The following is an 18,189-nucleotide window of genomic DNA, read 5'->3' as shown; positions in this document are numbered from 1 at the left end:
TAATATATGTTGGTAAATTTTACAATTGAATTTTTTTCAACGTCTATGAAAGAAAATCCAATTTTGCTGAATAATTTTGGAACAAGCTAGACAAGCATAGGTTACTGGTCAACCTATATACTAAAAGATTTAATAAGTTTTTGTGCTAGGTTTCAGCCACACATCCCCTCCCCTGCTTAGCTGGGTTATAGGATGCCTTACAAGAGGAACTGGGCTAGGTGTGGCAGTACACACCTGTAATGCCAGCACCAGAGGGCAGAAACACATGGGCCACGAGCTCTAGGCCAGCCTGGGTTGTACACAGTTCAAGGCAAATGGGGGGAGGGAGTAATCAGTAATATATATCTCTAAAATCACACCATCTTCACTTTTGAAAGTAAAGTATGTATTTCTATCAAAATATATTCCACTGTCGTGTAAACAAAGTTACAATATTTTGTTTTCCTGCTCTTTAGCTGTCATTGTTACCACTCTGCATGAAAGCAATAACACAATTCTGTAACTGTTAAGAGAAAAAGTGACCTTAAAAGCCAAGAGGCAGCACACACCTTTAATCAGTCAGATGTCTTTGAGTTTGAAGCCAGCCTACAGAAGGAGTTCCAGGGCAGCCAAGACTACACAGAAAAAACATGTCTCAAAAAAAAAAGAGAGAAGAATAGAGAAGAGAAAAACAATAAATGAGATGAATAAATAAATAAAAAGTAACAGGGCTAGGGTAGTGACCTTAGGGCTAGCAAGATGGCTCAGCTGTGTCCATATCTCCAGGACCCAAAGCTCCCAAATGCAAGTCTGAACACCTGAGTTTAATCCCACAAACCTATGTAGAGGTAGAAGTAGAGAACCACCACACAAAGCAGCCCTCTGACCTTCACATGTGCCAACCCTGTCTCTGTCTCTCTCTCTCTCTCTCTCTCTCTCTCTCTCTCTCTCTCTCTCTCTCTCTCTCTCTCTCTCTCTCACACACACACACACACACACACACACACACAAGAATGTCCTTCAAAATCATCCTATTTGGTACAAATGCTATTGTTTTGAGTATCCCTAATCCAAAAATCTAAAATCCACAAAACTCCAAGTACTGATTTAACTTTATAAACAAAAATTCCACAGGACAAAACTTTCAAGAACAAAATGACTAAAAGAGTCATAAAATTACTTTCATACTACATATATATGAAGAATAAGTGAATTGTATTTTAGTCCTTATAATTTTTAAATCTTAAGTCCTAAGTACTTTTAGTCTCAAATACTAAATAATTGAATAATGGCTATTAATCTGTGCTGGCATTTCCATGGACCCAGCCCTAACAATGTTTTTTTCCTACTACTATTGTTAGTATTCAGGCATCTGTACTGGCCTGCCCTTGAGGTGCTGACAGGACACGTCTTCTATGCATATTCCCTATGTTCTCTTATAAAAGGTGGGCCTTAACCACCTCCCATCTCTTTCTGTGTGTCTCTCCCCCAGCCCTCGCTCTGTCTCTCTTCTGCCTCTCCTGTCCCCAGAAGTTGGTCTTCCCTCCCCTCCTTTCCCATTCACTTTCTCCCAATTAAAAAACCTCTTCACCTGAGCACTGTCACATGGCATCTTTTTCTATTATGTTGCTTTTTTAAAAAAAAATTACAATTATACTCCCTGTATGAGCTAATACTACTTCTAAGCTGCTACTTACACACTGATGATCCTCAAATCTACCTTGATGGAGGAGAGTTATCTGTCTATGTTTCTTTCATTGGTTAATTAATAAAGAAAACTGCCTTGGCCCTTTAAGAACAGAAAATTAGGTAGGTGGAGTAGACAGAACAGAATTGTGGGAACAAGGAAGTAGAGTTAGGGAGACACTTCAGGCATTCGCCATAGTGAGTCTCCATGCTGCTCCTCTCCGAGATGGACGCAGGTTAAGATCTCTCCTGGTAAGCCACAACTCGTGGTGCTACCCAGATTACTAAATATGGGTTAAAGGAAGATGTGAGAATTAACTAATAAGAGGCTGAAACTATGGGCCAGGCAGTGTTTTAAAAGAATACAGTTTCCGTGTAATTATTTCGGGTGTAAAGCTAGCCGGCGGCGGGTGGCAGCCCGCCGCTTCACACTACAGATTGGCGCCCAACGTGGGGCTAAATCCACTTAAAAACCTTGCCCGCTTGGGATCGGAAAGAAAGTACTCTGAGACCATGCCAATGGCTCACTGCTCCCTGCCTGCACCTGGGCAGATGGCGGAATCAGGCTTAGGCGAGCGGGACAGCATTTGCGGATTCCTGCCGCCATAGAGAGAGAGATGTTTTCAGACTGCACGGTGCTCTGCGCTTCAGATTCGGCTGTGACTTGGATTAAGAGAGTTTCTGTGCTGCACGCTCAGTATCAAAATTAAACTGCTGAGTGCAGCTCCAATGTGGACTGCTGTGCACCTGGAACTTTGTGCAGCTCAGGGGCACCAAATGACTGAGGCAGTAGCAGCTTTGGCTCTGCTCCGCCATGCTGAACTGTACTGAGCTCAGGCAGGATCTATCGTAATTACCATGATAACAGCGCAGTTAAGGTTTAGACTTGGCTGGAAACAGGCAGTACCGTATTACCTATAAGTGGCGCAACTTAAGTTTTTAAGAAGTGCTTAACATTTTAAGAAATGCTCCTGGATAGTAAAAAATTACAGATTCACAATAGGACAGATTCAGACATATAAGACCCCCATATGGGTCACAATGTTGGATGACTGTACGTAGGCTTGAGAGAGAGAAAAAAATAAATATATAGAGAATAAAGTTAATGCCTTAAAAAAGGGGTAAAGTCTTTAAAGAGACAGAATAAAGTAAAGTGATAGAGTGAAAATAAGCCACGTAAAAATGGAAAATTCACAGAGAGTCTGGATTATGTATTTTGTTGTGTTTTCTTTGATTTTTTTGACTGTAAAGGAGCTAAGTACAGAGAGACATTTCATTATATGGGCTGCCAGGCTAGACCAGAATGGACATCTTAACGGTATGACTTCAGGATTTGGATCTAAGAACATGATGCTTTGGAAAAGAGTTTCTTCTTTTGTTTTCACAGAGGACGAGACTCTGTGGATTGCTTCTATCCCAATATGGTATGATAGACCACGCCCTCCTGAAAGGTTGCTGTGAACATCTTCAAAAAATTACTTCACTCAACTGCCAACTGAGAGGAAACCTAGCACACAGGTTATACCATGAAAGACCTAAATAACAACGCCCCCACTCAGCAGGAAGCAGTTTGGAGAGAAATAACTGCGCCCACATTCCCAAATATTGTTTATAATGTTCTTTTACATTTAAAGGGGGATATGATATAGATATGAATAATTTGCATTGGTATGGATTTTAAGGTCAATTTGTTATATGTATATGTATTTCTGATTTTGATTAAGCTATTGTGATTGTAGTTCATTTTAAAGAATGTAATGTATAATTAGGAAATATAGGTTGTTAATGGATAATCATCGATTAATAGTCAAGCTTGTAGTCATGTTAGTCATTTTCTAGATGTGCATAGATATCTTTCAGATAGGCATTCTTCATATCTTTCAAAGACTGCAGAATATGGCATTTAATGTTTTAATAACTTAGGGTTTTTCATGACAATGAGACACGTCTGCTCCTGGCAGCACCAATCTACTTCGAGAGGAAGATGGGCATCGAAGAGGCTCCTTATGGAGTTTGTTAGCCATTTGGGCAAGAAAATGCTCTTGCCTGGACTGTTGCATAAACTGGACACAAGGAACCCACAGAAAGAGGACTGCTGAACTTGCCTAAAGGTGAGATGGTCTTTCGGGGTTCCTGATTCATGAAAGAGTCTGCGAGACGTTCTGCAGGACACAGCAGAAAGTGACTGAACTGTCTTTGGAATTTCCTGCTTCATGAAAAAGTCTGCTGGACACTATGGGCCTGAAGGCTGAAGATGGATGCCTCAACGGTACAGAGGAACTTTGGGTGACTGTCCAGGCAGCGAGTTGTCTCTGTCATTTCTAGAGTTTTATAAGTTACTTATTTCTTATTTACTTAGGTAGCATTATATCCTTCTGGAGTCTTTGATGGAGTTGAAGAATAAATAGATAGTTATAGCTTTCCTTAGTTATGATAAAAGATAAAATAGATTTAAATATTGTAACTGTAATACTTGCTTGATAACTGTTTTGTTATATGTAATTTTGCTATGTTAAAGTTGAAGCCTTTCTTTTTTGTTTAAACAGAAAAAGGGGAAATGATGGGAGGAGAGTTATCTGTCTATGTTTCTTTCATTGGTTAATTAATAAAGAAAACTGCCTTGGCCCTTTAAGAACAGAAAATTAGGTAGGTGGAGTAGACAGAACAGAATTGTGGGAACAAGGAAGTAGAGTTAGGGAGACGCTTCAGGCATTCGCCATAGTGAGTCTCCATGCTGCTCCTCTCCGAGATGGACGCAGGTTAAGATCTCTCCTGGTAAGCCACAACTCGTGGTGCTACCCAGATTACTAAATATGGGTTAAAGGAAGATGTGAGAATTAACTAATAAGAGGCTGAAACTATGGGCCAGGCAGTGTTTTAAAAGAATACAGTTTCCGTGTAATTATTTCGGGTGTAAAGCTAGCCGGCGGCGGGTGGCAGCCCGCCGCTTCACACTACAGATGAGTGGGAGCCATCCCAATAAACACATTTTGGATTAAAAAAAAAAAAAAAAAAAAAAATTTTTTTTTTTATAATTATTCAATTTTAATATAAGGGGAGATAAGGGAACTTACAGAACCAAGGGTCCAGCGAAGCCGAAGGTGAGCACAGGGCAGCGCAAACGAACGGGCACCTTCCGGCTCCCCAATCCTATTTAAGGGGAATGCTACCCTGCTGGAGCAGCCATGCCCCTGAACGCAGGGATTGGGCCAGCTGCCCCAACATCTCCCCTTTTTTGTCTAAATAAGACAGATTCAGAAACCAAATACAACTATATACAATGGGAACAGATCATATAAAATTACAAAAAGTAAACAATATCAGGCGAGAAGTATATAACGAAGAATTTTTCTAATCACTCTACTTTGAGAAGTCTAAATAATCTAGAAGGTAGCTACCATTATCTAATCTTCAACCCCATCAAAGATCTGAGAAGGAGAGTAAAATTACCAAAGCAACCAGGAAGCACAAACGAGAAACTTCCAAAATGTGCAACAGAAGACAGAGACAATTGACTACCTGGGCAACCACACGAAGTCTTGATAGCAATGTTGAGGCAACCAACTTTGGCTGAGGCCTGAAAAAACCTGACATACCATTATACAATGGCAAGGAACCTTTAGTAGAACTATCCTATCCTGTCTTGGCAAGATAAGACAATTCTGTTTTATCCACTTATGGATATTTCGTACTTCAGTCAGTAATGGAGGTATGGGCTTTTCTTTGCCCCAAGGCCAGTTCTGCCAAGTAGAAGACAAACTCCCAGTGGAGTGTCTTTGGTGCTCAACGTTCTCTCACGGGTGGCAGCCCGCCGCTTCACACTACACTACCTAAAGAGAAGCCAAAAACTAGTGACCAAAATTAATCTCATCTATTTAATTCCTCTTCCCACCCTCCCGATATACAATCTTTAACCCTGCACTCAGTTTCTAGTAAATAGTAACATTCAACCAGTTGAGAGAATCTAAGAATTCTAGACACTCATTTCTCCTTATGTAGACATTATTCATAGTTCTGATATACCCCTGGTGGCCATCAGCCACAATTCCTTCCACATACCTTTAGATGCACTCCTTCCTCTTGAACTGCTCTAACCTCAACTAAATCCTAGTGTCACCAGGATATCAGCAGCCAGGTCTGCAGCACCATCAAGTCAAAATTATTAGCATAATCTAAAATTTAAACTCCAAAGTCCAACTATTTGATTGCTGCCTCCTATATATTTTCATTGAAACACTTTCATAAATGTCTCTAGACATAGTGAGGATTTTGAGGATTTTTTTTTATTTCGGACTCTTTGTTTTAATTTTTCTTCAACTCTATCAGTTAGTTCATCTGTGCTACCCTTCTTCGGGATTTATTGCTATTCAGACAGAGATTTCAAACAAGGGCACTATTGTTGAATTTTAAAATCTTCCTGAGTGCTGGGACCACTGGGATTGCTGGGACTGTAGACCAAGCTGGCCTCAAACTCAAAGACCAGCCTATCTCTGCCTTCAGGATTAAAGGCACGTACTACCTACCACCACCCAGCTGCAAGCTGGTTTTTTTTTCCAACAATAGTTTAGAAACAACTTTGAGTGCCTTCAAGATATGTGTAAGAAATTACTTCAACTGGGCAAGGTGGTGCACGCCTTTAATCTTTAATCTCAGCACTAGGGAGGCAGAGGCAGGAGGAGCTCTGTGAGTTCAAGGCCCGCCTGGTTTACAAAATGAGTTCCAGGACAGCAGGGCTACACAGAGAAACCCTGTCTTGGGGGAAAAAAAAACCCAAACCAAAATGACTTCAGTTCATATTTAAGCACAGAAAGTTCCATAACAATCTTAAAAAGAACTAGAATTAGCAAACTGTTAAGTTTTTGTTTGATTTTTCTAAAATGTTTAAATAATTACATCAACTCTCTTATTTAGATAAAATTTTCTTTACATATTATTTTCCTTTCACAAAGCAAAACACTATTGAGTGAAAATATAATGTTAAAATATAAAAGATTTACCAAGAGGTGGTGCATGCCATCAGTTCCAGCACCCAGGAAGCAGAAGCAGGCAGATCTCTTTGAGTTCGAGACCAGTATAGTCTACAGAAAGCGTTTCAGAGCAGCCAAGGCTACATTAAAAAAACCCTGTCTCAAAAAGCAAAAACAAAACAAAATAAAAAGATTTTAAAATTCAACAATAGTGCCCTTACTTGAAAGCTCTCCCTGGATAGCAATAATCCTGAAGAAGGGTAGCACAGATGAACTGATAGAGTTGAAGAGAAATTAAAACAAAGACTCTGAAATAAAAAAGTCCTCACTCTGTCTAAAGAATCTCTTCTGTATATGCACTTTTTGCTTATAGAATCTCATCAATAGCTTATACAATTCTCTTAAACACCAACTTATAAAATTTAAAAATAGATATGTGGCATATAAATAAAATCAATTTGGAAAAAAAATAAATTTGGCCCAAGCCAGTTTTTTAAAAAGATTTATTTATTTGCTATGTATACAGCATGTTTGCCTACATACCAGAACAGAGCATCAGATCTTATTACAGATGGTTATGAGCCACCATGTGGGAATTGAACTCAGGACCTCTGGAAAAGCAGTCAATGCTCTTAACCACTGAGCCATCTCTCCAGCCCCCAGGCAGTTTTCTATCAATATAAAGTCCATTTTAAGTGTCTCCTCAGCTACACTGCAGAATACTACAGATCCTCTGTAGAGAGTTTTCAGTAGAGATACAAAGATCTAGCCATGTTCCATAACTGAAATGAAGGTAAAGATGACAGAAAAAGAATCATTTTAAGATACATAAGGTAGTCAGGCATTTTTTTCACCTTCAACTCTTAAGTTACTACTTCAAATCAGTAAGATTACAAAAAAATAAGTATTTAAAATGCTTTAAGTAAGCAGATCCATAATTTCTAGGGGAAAAAAAGAACTATTTAAATACCTCACTATATACTAGAGTCACTCATAGGCAAAAATCCATGGAGAAATACAAAAGGATTTATTTAGACTTTCCATTCAGTTAAACCAGTCCTATAACTTATGAAATGATGGCTCCAAGCTCTCATAAAAGTTCAGTGATTTAATCATTTGTCTTTAGCATCTGAATTCAAAGAAGTCTCTCTTTAAATGTAAGTCATGTAGTGGAGAACTGTTTAAAAAAATATGATCTTACTTCATCTCTCCTTAAGACACAAAATACTATTTGACACTTCTTGAGCATATAAAAGGAAAAAAGTAAATGTAAGAAATTACCTAAAAAGATGTATAACTAAAAGTATCATTAACTATAAAGATAATTAATTAAAAGAACATCCAGAACTTGTGGTTCTTTAGCGAGAATTAAAGCATTATTCTATTCATTAAGTTATTCCGGAAAATAGATCGTCACCTGGCACTCCTTAGGATTGCTGGTCTCATGAGGCCGTATCATCACCACATAGAAAGATACAAGAGAAAACTAAGACACTCCTTGTAAGACTCCCTTTTCTAAACCGGTAATACCGCAGAATTTAAACAACAAAAACAAAGACTAGATATTAAAGTATACCAAGGTCCAAATAGCATTTAAAGTTTCTCCTATTAATCTCTCAAACCCTTATTTTGTATTGTCAAACTCACTACAGAATATAAGAGATCCTCATAAACACAGAGATCTTGTATGAGAATGTACACTTCCCACAATTCATCAGAGTTTTTTTTAATATGAATATATTCTAGGAAAAATTACAACCAAGGCTAGTTAAAGCTTTGAGCTGATGACACCTAGCCCATAAGCCTACAACATAAATGCCAACAGTGACATCTAGTGGGCATTCAAACAGCATCCGCCAGACCAGACTGTTTCTAGTGCTATATTCACACAGCTCACACTAGGACAACTTTTACCTATAACCCCAAATAAGGAAAGATTGTCGCCATAAAAATATTCTCAATATGAGCAATCCATTTTGATAAACATGAACTAGGTAACAAATCATACAATTAAAGGCCTCAAGTACTCATAACACAAGGTACTGATTAAGTGTACTAGATATATGACTAAAAGGCTATCAACTGATCAAATGGGATCTGACTTTAAAAAAAAGATATTTTGAATTAAGAAACATTAAAGCAAAGCCAATCGATGTTGGCAATGCCTTTAATCCTGGGTGTTGGGAAGAGAAGGCAGGTGAATCTCTGAGTTTGAGGCCAGCCTGATCCAAAAAGAGTTCTAGGACAGCCAGAGCCTCACAGAGAAACCCTGTCTCGGGGGGGGGGGGGGGGGGGGGGGGGGGGGAGGGGGAGGAATTAAATAATAAATAAAAGAAAACCAGCTGATCTATTTGTGAATTTATTCAAGAAAAAGAAGTGCATAATGATGTCAGTCAGAAGCATTTCAAACTAAAAAAAGTATATTATTTATAAAAATTTTCAAAAATTAAATTATTTTCAAAAAAATTCTTTAAAAGTAAAATAACCTAAGTGTGCTAGCACACACCTGTAATCTCAGCACAGGGTGGGAGGATGTTAATTCAAGGCTAGCTAGCCTCAGTATCATGGGAAGTTCCTGTCTTAAAAAGGAAAGTAACATACATATACAGGAGACTAGGTAGCTGTCTTAAAAACAAACAAGCTCTGACATCAGCAAGATGGCAAAATGGAACTTGGTATCTGTCAATTAGACCAACTTTCTACACCTGTACACAAAAACACCTCTGTAAAAAGCTAATAAGAAGTCAGGATGAGACCACAGAGCCTGTATGGGGTGTGGGTCTATCCGCAGGACGTGTCGCTCTTCCTGCAGTCCCAAGCAGTAACCGTGAGAAGAGATGTCCTCTGCCTGAACTCTGCTTCAGTCCCCAGGTGGAGTCCAAATCCAGGAAGGGCCAGCACAGAGCAAGACACCACAGCTCCTAACTACACCGGTACCCACGGATGCTCATCAAGGGTGCATTGTATAGGGAGAGATCTAGGTTCAGCTCTGACGGGCATACTCTGGATACAGCCTACCCCATCACCACTCTAGTCCCCAAAGACTTAGCCCCTAGGTATAATGCAGGGCCAAAACAGCCCTGGCATCTTTGAGCTCCGACTGTCCCAATAACAAGCTGCAATCCCATGGCCCAGAGGCTTCAGTCTTGCCCCACCATCACACTATCCTTCCCCAAGTCCTATTCATTAGGCTAGCACCTGCTGTGGGTTAGCATCCACAGACAGAGGCACAGTCTTTCCTCGTTCCAGGCTGAAGGAATAGGTAGACTAGGTAGACTCCAATGCTGGTCTGGCCGCCACAAGTCCATGCTACAAGGACTATGAGCTATTTTGATTTTTAGGGGTTTCGTTTGGGGTTTTGTTTGTTTGTTTGGTTTTATTGTTGTTTTTCAACTAGCACTTGAAACAACAGACCACAAGCAAAACCCTGCAGATTTAGCCTGCAAGTCTGTACCTACAAACCAATACTACAAAGAATCCTTTAAACTCAGGCTCTAGTGACCCTAAGGATGAGATTTGGTCAATCATACCTAGGATCCAAGTCTATCTCAAAAGACCCTGATAACAGTCTAGCATCCAAAATTGAGGTTCTATAACTATTACTATAAATCCAGGTTTTAGACATGCCCCTCTGGACTTAGGAATCAGGTCTAACTCAGTGCCCTAGCAGTGGAAAGACTCCTATGGACTTTGGTCCCAAGTCTATTTCAAAGTGCAACAAGTCCTTCCCAGCATATGGTAGGCTCCAATGGGCCCATGCATCAGCCCATCCGAACACATGGTAGTCTCCAATGGGCCTAGGCATCAGATCTATCTCAGCACATAAGCCCTTATACACTCAGGAGCAAGACTACCACAAAGCCATGTCAGCCCCTGCAGATACAGACTTCCAGCTGTTCTTCATTAAAAAAATAAGCTCTATTTCTGTTAAGACACCAGACGTACACACCAGCTCATCTACGGGAAGCAGGCTAGACTATTAGAGGACTGAGGACTCCAATGGCACACATACTCATGGACCACATCAGCTGTCCTACACAGAATCTCCAGATGGGCTAGCTGGTGGTGGGCATTCCCAGACAGTCTTCATAGACTGGAATAATTTCCTCCTTCTTCAAGTACACAGACAGTAAGATCATGACATAAGAATCAAGAACAATCCATAAAAATACTACCCAACCAAAGGAACAAAATAAAGCACCACTGACTATCACAGGGGAAAGGGAGTGCCCTAAAACTGCCTGAAATTCAAACTAGCTGCTTTAAGAAAATTCAATAAGATTTAAAAATAGAAATAATTCAAAAAAATTAGTACAATAAAAACTCAAAATCAGAAATCTAAGAAGTGGATGTTGTTTATTTAACCAAACAAATTCGAGAGTGAAAAATAATAAAAAATTTAATGCACAAGAGCAGAAATAATCTAAAGAATCTATGAAATTATACCACAAGAGGAAAACCATGCAAAGTCCTGATGAAAGCTTGCAAAATTTATGACCTAAAAAAAAAATAACCAAGTTATAGGAGCTCCAGTAGGAAGACAAGCAGCAAGCTCATTTAAATGACTAACAACGGATTAGAGAGACGGCTCAGCAGTTGAAAGCATTTGCTGTTTTTTCCAAAGGACCTGAGTTTGGATCCAGCACCCAAGTTCAGCGGCTCACAATCCTCTCTAACTCCAATTCCAGGGGATTTTCTAGCCTCTTCTAGCTTCCAAAAGCTCCCAGAACATGTGTGCATACACTAACACAAATAAAAAATAATTCATATTAAAAGCATATAAATTTAAAATTTTAATATATAAGAGCAAAAATCCTTCCCAAATCTAGGGAAAGACAAAAATCTAGAAACACAAAGGTCAAATATCTCTAACCAGATTCAGTCCAAACAAGGTGACACCAACCCCTGGCTGGAAGGCTTTCAGTGATACAGCTCCTTCTGAACCCCCCATGCTCTGGATGTAATCCTCAACACTCACTGAGGAACTAAGCTGGACTTGGATGGAATGGCTTCCTCGATGCATTCTCACTGTGCTACTGTGCTGGTTAGTTTTATGCCAGCTTGACACAAGCTATAGTCTTCTGAGAGGAGGGACCTCAACTGAGAAAATGCCTCTCTAAAGCAGGGCTGTAGGCAAGCCTATAGGGCATTTTCTTAATTAGCAATTGATGGGGGGAGGGCCCAGCCCATTGCAGGTGGTGCCATCCCTGGGCTGGTGGTCCTGGGTTCTGTAAGAAAGCAGGCAGAGCAAGTCATGGGAATAAGCCAGTAGGCAGCACCCTTCCATGGTCTCTGCATGGGCTCCTGAGCTGCATGAGTTCCTTCCTCCACTGTTTTTATGATGAACTGTTACACACAACTGTGAACAAAACGAGCCCTTTACTCGCCTAAGTTGCTCTGGGTATGGGTGTTTCATCACAGTAACAGGTGCCTCACTAGTGCCCTGCCTGCATGACAAGGACATTTGTTTCTCTTGTTGCCCCAGAAAACATGATTCTATATACAAGGCATACATTTGTTGAAGCAGCCAAGTAAAATTTGGCAAAACGTAAGGTTGTTATTAAGTACAATAAACAGCCATTACAAATATAAAATTTTATATAAAATTTGTAATCACAAATCTTATGCAATGAAGATTAAGATCCACAAATAACACTGGGAAAGTTACCTAAGCACAAAATAAGAAAAGAAAGAAGGTGCTAAGGACCCAATGTGATCAAAGGGCAATGAACAAATGGCAGCAGCAAGTTCTGGCCTATCAGTCATCACTGTGAATACAGAGACTAAATCCTTCAGTCAAACACTGATCAGCTCATGAGTAGACAAGCAACTGAGTGCATGCTGCCTACATGTTACTGACCTCATCTTTAGGGACATATACAGACTCAGAGTAAAGGGACAGAAAAAGACATTCCATGAAAGTAGACTCCCAAGAAAAAAATGTTCCACAATTTAAAGGAGCAGAGGCTACACTGACGTATATATTTGTTTAACCACCAAATAATTTATTTAAGATTTGCATAAATTGTATATGCTTCCCTTAAAAATGAGTATTAATCAAATACTAATAACTCTTACTAATATATCATGCTCATATATTTGAAATAAATAAAGACGTTATAGTAAACATGGAGTTCACCTCTAGCTGGTCTCTATCCCATCCCTTGATAACTAATTAGTGGAAGCAGGTTGAGGACCTGGTTAGGGAACCACTAGAGGCAGGTGAGTTCCCTATTAGATAATGTGTATTTCTTCCCTAGTGCAACCCCTAGGAGCTGATGTTTGTCTGGGTCTGCCCACAATTCCTACTACCTTTTCTTCCCCTCTGCCTTTTTCTTTCAGACACTGGCTAGAGCCTAAGTATGCATCCCCGTACTCTGGGCTCCCTTCCTCTTCCTCTGAAGCCCCCTCCCTGCCACATAACCCTGCTACACTGTGGCTTAGCAATATGTCGGCTTATTTCATGCAGCATGGCTTTTTCCCTTCTCTTCTCCATTTTCCTCCTCTGGGCAACTGTTAAATTTACACTTTGCCTGCCCTTGGATTTTTCTTTTAAACTATAATAAATTGTCCATGTGCTTCCATGAGTTCATTCTTAATCTTTTTCCTTTTATTAATGAGATTAAGAACCCCAAAAGGAGGCCCTGATTTCCCAAGTCTCATAAGGTTGCACCACCAGAACTGGTCAAGATGTCTGTTAACACTTGCTTCCTGCCCTTTGATTCTTTAGTCAGCAGAGAAAGTGTACATGCTCCTGTATCCTAGGTGGCATCAGGAACCTATAACGTATTCTGATGAATTAAAAAATAACTTTAATAAAGCAAATATAGTGAAATAGTAACATATTCCAAAGGTGAAGGGATTACTGTACAATTCTTTTAGCCTTTCTTATACCTGAAAATTCCGTAACTAAACCATTAGAAAAAAAGATGAGTTCAAAAGAAGAACAAATATTATATGCATAGTTTTCAATATAATTTTTTTGTTTTATGACTATCATATATAGAATGAGTTAAAGAAACACACATTAAAAAACAAAAAAACTAAACGACATACCCGAATTTCTTGAAGGTTGTGAAAATGATTTCCTACTCTGACTGAGATTTTGCTTGGAGTGTAGCTTTCGTCAGATTTGTAGTCTGCGTAGATACACAATGTCTTCACTGTTGTTTTTCTTCTGAAACAGTAAAATAAAAACACAGCTTATCACATCAGAAGGAAACAGTAAAATAAAAGCACGCCCTCTTCTGAGGTTAAATCAACAATCTCCTGTGGTTTCTTTCCCTTTAGCTTGCAGGTGGAAACATGTAAAACTGTAAGTACATATGTAGTATTTTACATATTCAAGCACACCTCATCGAGAACATGGTATGTAAAGAAGCAGTTATGCCAAATTAGGTGCTTTAACATGCAAACAAGTATAATGATGCCTATCCTTTTTATTTAGACATTATACAAGAAAAGGGTTCAAGCAAGCCTGGATTTCCTTACTAATTAATTAATTAATTCTTTATACTGATACTTAAAAATACTTAGCTAAGTAAAAGAAATCAGGCTCAACAAATAAATACTTAAAAAAAAAAAAAGAATTGGGCGGTGGTGGCGCACACCTTTAATCCCAGAACTCAGGAGGCAGAGGCAGGCAGATCTCTGTGAGTTTAAGGCCATACTGGCCTACAAGAGGACAGGCTCCAAAGCCACAGAGAAACCCTGTCTTGAAAAACAAAAAAATAAAATAAAATAAAAAGCATACCCTGCCACTTAAATGTACAAAATAAAATTCTATTCCATTTCAAAATATAAATACATACCACTTGGGAATAAGCAAAAACTGCATTATAGAAAATTAACCTCAGGGAATGAAAAAATTTTTCAGGATGAACATACATCATTTGGTCATCAGGGAGAAAAATGGGTAATTTCTAACACTGACCTTCCAAAAACATTTACAAATCTACTAAAAAGGGCTTTACAAGTTCAGTGTAAAGCAGCACTGCTGGGCAGCACTGAGACCCTTGAGCAGTCACCTGTGTCAAGAGTCAGCCTACGAGACGGGGACCTGGAGCTCTGCTCTGGACACCAAGTCCGCTACCTTAACTGTTCATTAGAAAAGAGGGCAAAGATGAAGACTTTTCTTAAGAAAATGCATAAATCCTAGTTATTCTGAAAGTGTTGACAGGAGATAGTATGATGCTTCTTAAGAGACCAGAGCTACCAAACTGACATCTTAGCAAGGACAGGCACATCAAAGGGAAACAAAGGATGCAGAGAAATTTTGAAAGGCTATTTGGTGAGCCATAAGCAGGAAGTAAAGGTCTCCCTAAGACAGAATGATAAGAAACCACAGATGTTAAAAAGAAAAAACAAAAGTAGAGGTAAAGGATCAAACTTTTTACATAAAAGTATTACTTCTAAGTTACAAAATTCGGGATAACTCCAACACCAAAACCTACATGAAAACTAGGGTGATTTTAGAAAGGCAAAGATGGTAATATTAATGAACATTAAAAACAACAGCAACACATAACAAGAGAACACTATGTGGCTGACCCAGAACTAATGCTTCATTTGTATTCTTTTTGTCTATCACCAATTTACTGCTTCTCTGATTAAAGAAATAACACTATGTAGATGAATCGCAATAAAGTAGTCCTGCTTGGCGGAAGGAGTTCCCTCAGCAACACTAGGGTAAATGACCTAAGTAAAAAACGTTCATAAGGCCGGGCAGTGGTGTCGCACACATTTAATCCCAACACTCTGGAGGCAGAGGCCAGCCTAATTCTACAAAGAAAACTGTGCTATCTCTGGAGTAACAGCGCACTCGGGAAGATGGAACACCAGGCCTAGTCCTGGAGGGAGGTGGGATGACCAGACCTTCATTCTACTCACCGTCGCTGCACTGAACACCTGCTGCGCCACATCCAGACACGTGCTCTCTTCCTTCCTCCAATCACTTCTAATTTAATTTTAATTAATTGTATGTAGTTTGCTCACTACCCATTGACTGTTATCAGTTTATAGTCATGAGCAGATATTTATAGTTACTTACATTTGAGCTAAATAATACTTCTTTTCTTGAAGCTTATTAATCTCCAGAAATGACAGATATACATATTTTTCTTGGTTTTTCGAGACAGGGTTTCCCAGTAGCTTTGGGGCCTGTCCTGGAACTAGCTCTTGAGACCAGACTGGCCTCGAACTCACAGAGTTCACCTGCCTCTGCTTCCCGCATGCAGGGATTAAAGGCGTGCACCCTAGCACCTGGCGATGGCAGGTGTAATTTCTGCTAAGCACAGTTATATTACATCTGCAGAAGAAACTGCTACTGTGGCTGGAGTAAAACTACTACTCTACAAGGCACAGAGAATCTTTTTTAAACTACTAAATTTTGCCTCATACTGATTCAAAAAGCAATAATACTACAGAAAAACCATGCTGTTTCTGAAATAACACACACACGAGAAGATGAAACGTACAGACTACATCACAGGGGAGATGCTGGACACTCAGACCACCACTCTAACTGTGGCCGCTGCAATGAGTGAGCACCTACTGCACGCCAAGCTCCCTGTTAATCTCCTAGGAAACACTGGTAGAAGGGAAAGGGGGATGCTTCCCTGTTTCTGACTGACATAAATATCATTCCTGACTTCCCTCTTTCCTCCGACCTTTTAAAACACTTTCTCCTAAGAAATAGCTTTGGGCAAGAAGTAAGCATTTCCTTTGTTCCTTCAGTCCATACATATAAAACCAAGCATATCTGGTTAGCTACAAACGGGTGAGTAAGTCTTTAATTCCAGGGTTCCATGTTACTGAATACATATAACTGAAGGTCTGATGCAGTTAGTGTGGTAATGAGTTTCTCAATTCTAACAGGTGACATTTTGTCCTGCACCTGCTGACTCCTAAATAATTTCTCATCTGGTTAAGAATCCAAGACATGCCATGCAGTTTAATCCCAGCACTCAGGAGGCAGAGGCAAGCAGATCTCTGAGTTTGAGGCCAGCCTGGTCTACAGTTAGGGCTACATAAAGAGACTGTCTTGAAAAACAGAAAACAAACAAACAAAAACAAAACCTAGCAGTCTCACCACACTAATGACGGAAGAGCTACGAATGGGGGCAGCAGATAAAATCTGCATGTAACCCATTTGAGCAGGCAGGGAGGAGATACAAGTCCACAAAGACATACGTAAAGAATAACTGTTGGAGCCAGGCGGTGGTGGCGCACGCCTTTAATCCCAGCACTTGGGAGGCAGAGGCAGGCGGATCTCTGTGAGTTCGAGACCAGCCTGGTCTACAAGAGCTAGCTCCAGGACAGGCTCTAAAGCTGCAGAGAAACCCTGTCTCGAAAAACCAAAAAAAAAAAAAAAAAAAAAAAAAAAGAATAACTGTTGGGAGAGCAATGGCAGGAGACCAGCAAGTCAAATGCTCTTAGTCAATGAGAGCCGGGCATGGTTAAAATTCTCAAAAACCAAAAGAAAAGTTCTCTTCAAATATCCAGATTTATTTGAGACCCTAGAGACCAAACCTTGTTAAGAATACTAATTTTGCCCAAGAGAAACACCATTGAAGAATGATTGGGAACTTGCATGGCGAGAGCAGGAATGTCACAGGTATTCTCTTGTTAATGCTAATGTGTGCTCTACCTTTCTGAGTAGCCTTGTATGGTAAACTATCCAGAAGGATTCAGAAAAAGCCTTAGTGAAGCAGCAGAAATAAGACCCCAGGTGCCTTAAGTCAGAGAACAAAGAGGTTAGAGGTTCACAAACAAGTAAAATAACACTCTTTACAGTCCAGGAAGAAACAACCATTTTTATAGAGCTGTTACGTATACTAATATACAATAGCGTATTCTGCTAAGTTTTAATGAATGACTATATTTATTGTAATTCCTAATATGGCAAGTATAAAAATAAACAAAAGATTGTTGGAGTCCTAAATAAAGATTTACTGTAGGTATAAAGACCAAAATATTTGAAAACAGCTGTCCAAAACAGTACTGACAAGCTATAGTTTATAAGTACAGGTCAAATGTGTGTGCCATTTACTTTTTACTTAAAGAAATATTTGTTTACATATTTTCTATGATTGCTTCTGCCTTAATACAAAAAGAAAGAGTATCTGCAACAGGTATATGAAGAATTTTTACAACTCTACAACAAAAACAATTTAAAAATAAGTAAAAAAATTATTTGAAGAGCACTTCTTCAAAGGAGACATACAAATTTCCAGTAAGTATACAAGAAGATGCTTAGCATCACAAATCAATAGGTGTTATGGTCTGACTATCAAATGACCCTCATAGGCTCATGTGTGTGAACACCTGGTTCCCAGCTGGTGGCACTGTTTGGGGGTTATAGAGTATTTAGGACATAGGACTTGGCTGACAGGGATGTGTCTCTGAGGGTAAACCTTCGAAGGACCGCCTCGTCTATATTTCTGATCTATAAAAATATGAAGAGCTTTGCCACCATGTCTTCCTTACCCGATGGCCTATAACCTCTGAAACTGTGAGCCAAACTAAACACTCCTTCTTAAGTTACTTCTGCTAGGTA

The 18,189-nt window shown here is 39.5% G+C and overlaps 1 protein-coding gene across 2 annotated transcripts in view; it reads right to left on the bottom strand.

The window, feature by feature from the left end:
* Anapc10 (anaphase promoting complex subunit 10) overlaps positions 1–18,189 on the bottom strand; it is a 55,486-nt gene that overhangs the window by 26,378 nt on the left and 10,919 nt on the right. For both annotated transcript variants that reach the window (XM_038312929.1, XM_038312930.1), the window contains exon 4: positions 13,689–13,809. In XM_038312929.1, coding sequence (XP_038168857.1) covers positions 13,689–13,809 — 121 coding nt within the window. The remainder of the gene's footprint in view (positions 1–13,688; positions 13,810–18,189) is intronic.

This window comes from Arvicola amphibius, chromosome 15, assembly GCF_903992535.2.
Source record: "Arvicola amphibius chromosome 15, mArvAmp1.2, whole genome shotgun sequence".
NCBI lineage: Eukaryota > Metazoa > Chordata > Mammalia > Rodentia > Cricetidae > Arvicola > Arvicola amphibius.
Note: the sequence above shows the minus strand (reverse complement) of the source record. Positions and strands in the feature narration are given on the sequence as shown.